Source organism: Larimichthys crocea, unplaced genomic scaffold (genome assembly GCF_000972845.2).
Source record: "Larimichthys crocea isolate SSNF unplaced genomic scaffold, L_crocea_2.0 scaffold40533, whole genome shotgun sequence".
NCBI lineage: Eukaryota > Metazoa > Chordata > Actinopteri > Sciaenidae > Larimichthys > Larimichthys crocea.
This window is the reverse complement of record NW_020855296.1, coordinates 1-5,178: the sequence shown is the minus strand read 5'-3', so window position 1 is coordinate 5,178 and position 5,178 is coordinate 1. Positions and strand designations below refer to the sequence as shown.

General features: G+C 41.5%; 1 protein-coding gene across 1 annotated transcript; it reads left to right on the top strand.

Annotated features, from left to right (window-relative positions):
- Nucleotides 1-1,740: 1,740 nt before the first annotated feature.
- On the top strand, nucleotides 1,741-5,175 carry LOC113745069 (NLR family CARD domain-containing protein 3-like; the record flags this gene model as incomplete). Its single annotated transcript, XM_027276509.1, has 4 exons — nucleotides 1,741-3,074; nucleotides 3,413-3,583; nucleotides 4,544-4,717; nucleotides 5,148-5,175. Coding segments are annotated over 4 exons (1,707 nt in total), but the record flags the coding sequence as incomplete, so codon positions are not given.
- Nucleotides 5,176-5,178: the final 3 nt, after the last annotated feature.

Sequence of the window (5,178 nt, the reverse complement as noted above, 5' to 3'; positions counted from 1 at the left end):
TATTGTCAGCATGTTCTAGTCTGGATGTCTGTTTACGCAGATTGGAACGTCAACGGCAAGCTGTCTATTATGTCTATGAAGGCAGCAACAGGTCTCTTTGAACCTGGCCACCACAGTGTTGAGATAGACTGGCACCTACTGTTCAACTAAAGTTAAACAACTAATACTGCTGAGGACCTCAAGGCCCACACGTGACCTTGTGAGGACCTAAGAATAGAAAATTCCATAACATCTGTCAACAAGATAACTGACATTGGGTGTAGCCAGAGGAGCAACATGTCAGAGAGAAAGAGCAGTATATATATATATCAGTTACTTCAATCTCTCTCTTCTTACGTCAGACAGAGAGCAGAGTCTCCAGTATCCAGCCGTCTGTCTATGAAGAGTGATCGGTCCAGAGGTTATCCTCCTGCCTTCAGTCATGAACCTGTACCGGTGGACACAAAGTAAGAGTTTTTATACTAAACTGGCCTGAGCTGTGAAGTCATGTCAAAACTTACCTAACAAGTCTTAGCTGTGTGCTGGCACCTCCAGGCTGATGCCTGGTGAACTGCCCAGTCTGGATTTTTTAATTATGTTCATACTGGGATTAAAGCCAAGAGCATGTGTTAAACAGCTTGCTGAAAAGAACTGGTGTCCCTTTTCTTCCTTCTTCCTCCTTTCCAATCACAATCACATGAATACGGTGTACTGAAAATATTGAGTCATGCTTCCCCATGTACCTGTGTTTCCTGAAGCCAATGTGATTAAGGATCTTAGCCTTCCTTGTTATGCTGCCACTCATGACTTAACACCCCGCTCAATTAATGCTAGCCCTCAAGGCCCCAAATCTCTTTAGTTATAAAGAAATGTCTTCACAGAGAGAGGACGAGGAGTCATGTTCCTGTGGAGAAGTCCTGCTGTGCTTTGTGTCAGGACGTCCTGAAGGATCCGGTCTCTACCAGCTGTGGACACTGGTTCTGCAGACAGTGCATCACCTCATACTGGGATCAGTCTGATAAATCAGACTCCTCCTGTCCCCAGTGTGGAGAAAGATCCAGAACAAGACCTGAACTGCAGACGGCAAGTCAGACCAGCACTGTACAAAGTAAGACTTTGAAAAAGTTAAAGGTCAAGTGTAAAATATGTAGGGGTATGTATGTTTTCAATAGTGTGAAATTACCTGAAAATCAGAATTGTTATGTTTTTGTGTCATTTTCTTTTGGTCTTGTCTCAAACTCTCTCTGTTTAGTGAGTGCTGGTCTGCAGGAGGTTTTAGATAAATATAAGGTCAGTCAGAAAATGAGATGTGAACATGTGACTGAAGGAAGTGATGAAACAGGAAGTGGAACCCTCCTCAACAGGATCTACACTGAGCTCTACATCACAGAGGGACAGAGTGAAGAGGTTAACACCCAACATGAGGTGAGGCAGCTTGAGACAGCTTCCAAGATGGAGACCCTCCATGACACTCCGATCAAGTGCCACGACATCTTTAAAGCCTTACCTGACCAACAGAGACACATCAGAGTCGCTCTGACCAACGGCGTCGCTGGCGTTGGAAAAACCTTCTCAGTGCTGAAGTTCACTCTGGACTGGGCAGAGGGCTCGGAGAACCAAGATGTCAGTCTGGTGGTTCTGCTCTCGTTCAGGGAGCTGAACTTGATCAAAGATGAGCGGTTCAGTCTTCTCACGCTGCTCCATGTTTTCCATCCAACATTACAGAAGGTCACAGCAGAGAAGCTCGCTGTCTGTAAACTTCTGTTCATCTTTGACGGCCTGGATGAAAGCAGACTTTCACTGGATTTCAACAACAAAGAGCTCGTGTCTGATGTCACACAGGAGTCATCAGTCAGCGTGCTGTTGACAAGCCTCATCAAGGGGAATCTGCTTCCCTCGGCTCTCATCTGGATAACTTCCAGACCTGCAGCAGCCAATCAGATCCCTCCTTCATGTGTTGACAGGGTAACAGAAGTACGAGGCTTCACTGACGCTCAGAAGGAGGAGTACTTCAGGAGGAGAGTCAGTGATGAAGATCTGTCCAGCAGAATCATCTCACACATCAAGACCTCCAGGAGCCTCCACATCATGTGTCTGATCCCAGTCTTCTGCTGGATCACTGCTACAGTTCTGGACCACATGTTGACCACAGACCAGAGAGGAGAGCTGCCCAAGACCCTGACTGACCTGTACTCACACTTCCTGCTGGTTCAGACAAAGAGGAAGAAGAAGAAGTACGATGAAGGACATGAGACGAGTCCACAGGAGCTGACGGAGGCTGACAGGGAAGTTCTTCTGAAGCTGGGGAGGCTGGCGTTTGAACAGCTGGAGAAAGGAAACATCGTGTTCTACCAAGAAGACCTGGAGCAGTGTGGTCTGGATGCCACAGAGGCCTTGGTGTACTCAGGAGTTTGTACAGAGATCTTCAAAAGAGAGAGTGTGATCTTCCAGAAAACAGTCTACAGCTTTGTTCATCTGAGCGTTCAGGAGTTTCTGGCTGCAGTCTACCTGTTCAACTGTTACACCAACAAGAAGACAAAGGTCCTGGGGGACTTTGTGGGAAAAGACTACAGGAAGTCTTTCCTAGAGAAGGTCTCAATTTTTTTTCGAAACACTGATAGCCATCACCCATCTCTGGATGTGTTCCTGAAGAAAGTCATGGAGAAATCCCTTGAAAGTAAAAATGGTCACCTGGACCTGTTTGTTCGCTTCCTTCATGGCCTCTCTCTGGAGTCCAACCAGAGACTGTTAGGAGGCCTGCTGGGTCAGACAGACAACAGTCCAGAAATCATCCAGAGAGTCATCAACAACCTGAAGGAGATGAACAGTGATAAAATCTCTCCTGACAGAAGCATCAACATCTTCCACTGTCTGATGGAGATGAACGATCACTCAGTCCATCAGGAGATCCAAGAGTTCCTGAAGTCAGAGAACAGATCAGAGAAGAAACTCTCTGAGATCCACTGCTCAGCTCTGGCCTACATGCTGCAGATGTCAGAGGAGGTTCTGGATGAGATGAACCTGAGGGAGTTCAACACATCAGACCAAGGACGACTGAGACTGATTCCAGCTGTGAGGAACTGCAGAAAGGCTGTGTAAGTCCAGATGTGATTTACATTATAAAACATCATGAATGGCTGGAGCCATCAGTATTAGCCCCATTTAAATAAAAAATAAAAACTCTGAATGGAGGATTTCTGTTCTAAGTGTGCTGGTGAAAATGTGAGTTGGTGATTGGTGACAAAGGCTGCTAATATGTCACCTGCCTCTGTAATCAAGCAACAACTCAAACTCAACAATTCAAATGCAAGTTTCAAATCAACATATACACTAGTTTTCATTTGAAAATTGATTTGAGGGTTTACTTAAACCTTAAAATGCTAATGCACTAGATGTATTTATAATTTGAGTTTTATTTTCTCTGTCATCACAGGCTTTCTGTCGATTCAAACTCGGCAGCTTACGTTGAGGTTGTGTCCTCAGCTCTGATGTCTAACTCTTCTCTGAGAGAGCTGGACCTGCATATTCACAACCTGAAGGATTCTGGGGTGAAGATTGTGTGTGCTGGACTGGAGAGTTCACACTGTAGACTGGAGACTCTGAGGTCAGTTCATGTTTCCTGTACCATGTATACTGTATCTACCAAACAAAAGAGGTTATTATATTTTCTTCAGTTTTTTTCTAGATTTGCCTGAACACAAATCTCATCAGATCTTGTTTTTTTTGTAAATTGTCAGTCTGAGCTCTGAATTTCACCCAAATTGGATTCATGTTATTCATAAAACTGTCAGATTAATTTTTCAATATACTATTAAATAATCAATATGTAAAGAGTTAATTTGCAAAAATGGCTGAAAGCCATTCTTAATCAAACTGAGTATATCGGGGTATATCCTTAAATATACTGACTACTACCTAGAATGTGATGCACCTGACATGGTTGTCTGTTCTCTCTTCGAAATGTTGGAATTTCCTCTAGACCAATGCTAATAGCATTGTAATTGTGATGCAGTATATAGGTACTTAGTAAACATGAATAAACTAAATCTGAACATTTTTTTCTTATTTTTAAAAAATGAAAATTGGCTTTTTGTTTCTCTAGATATGTTCTTATGATTCCTACCTCAACCACACTTGACAAATGAAGCTCATATACAAAATTAAAATCCAATTATCCAAATATTATCCAGTAAAAACAAATAAAATAGAGACAGGACACCAGACAAAATACACAGGTGGAACAGGCATTAAACAAGGTAAAAGATAAAATACCACCTGCTGTAATTTTTAGCTACTTTATGGAAAAAGTCCAAAGACCTCTCAAAACGTCCATGGTATGTTGAGTTTCTAAAAAATCATATTGGTCACTTTGGATTTTTATAGAAAAATCTTTCTAGTAGTCATGGTATAATTGTTATGAATAAGGTGAAACATATACACACAAAAGTAACAAAAGTAACTGATAAAGATTTAATAATTATAGGGGAATTCATGATTAAAACCCTTAAAACATCTGATTGGTTCGTAAACAGATTTCTATCTACATCATTTTTCCTTCATTCAGATTGAGGCGCTGCAGTTTGTCAGAGATCAGCTGTGCTTCTCTGGCCTCAGCTCTTAAGTCCAACCCCTCCCATCTGAAAGAGCTGGAGATGAATGGAAACAACCTGCAGGATTCAGGAGTGAAGCTGCTGTGTGATTTTCTGAAGAGTCCGCACTGCAGACTGGAGTCTCTAAGGTGAAACACCATTTATTTTTACTTCTGTGATGAGATTATTTTTTGTTTATTATTATTATATTATTACTAACATGATGTGAAAGTTGTGGTGACACTAAACTGCAGACATCAGGCTGATATTATACTGATCCACACTGAGTATCTGAATGCTAAAGTCTATTTTCTTCTTCTGTGGTTTAGTCCATTGACTGTGGCAGAGCAATGTTGAGCTGCACATATAAACCTGAATATAACAAGAAAAATCTACACTGGATAATTAAACTCTCATCTTTATCTTATATCCCTCATGTTTAAAATAAATAAAGCATGTTCTGATGTTTGTTCTATTTTTAAAATTTCTGCATTTTAAACCTTCTTCAGATGTGCACATATTATTAGTCATTGCATAAATTCTTCTAAAGTCTTATTACATCATTTATTCTTTTTTCAGATTGAGTGACTGCAGTTTGTCAGAGATCAGC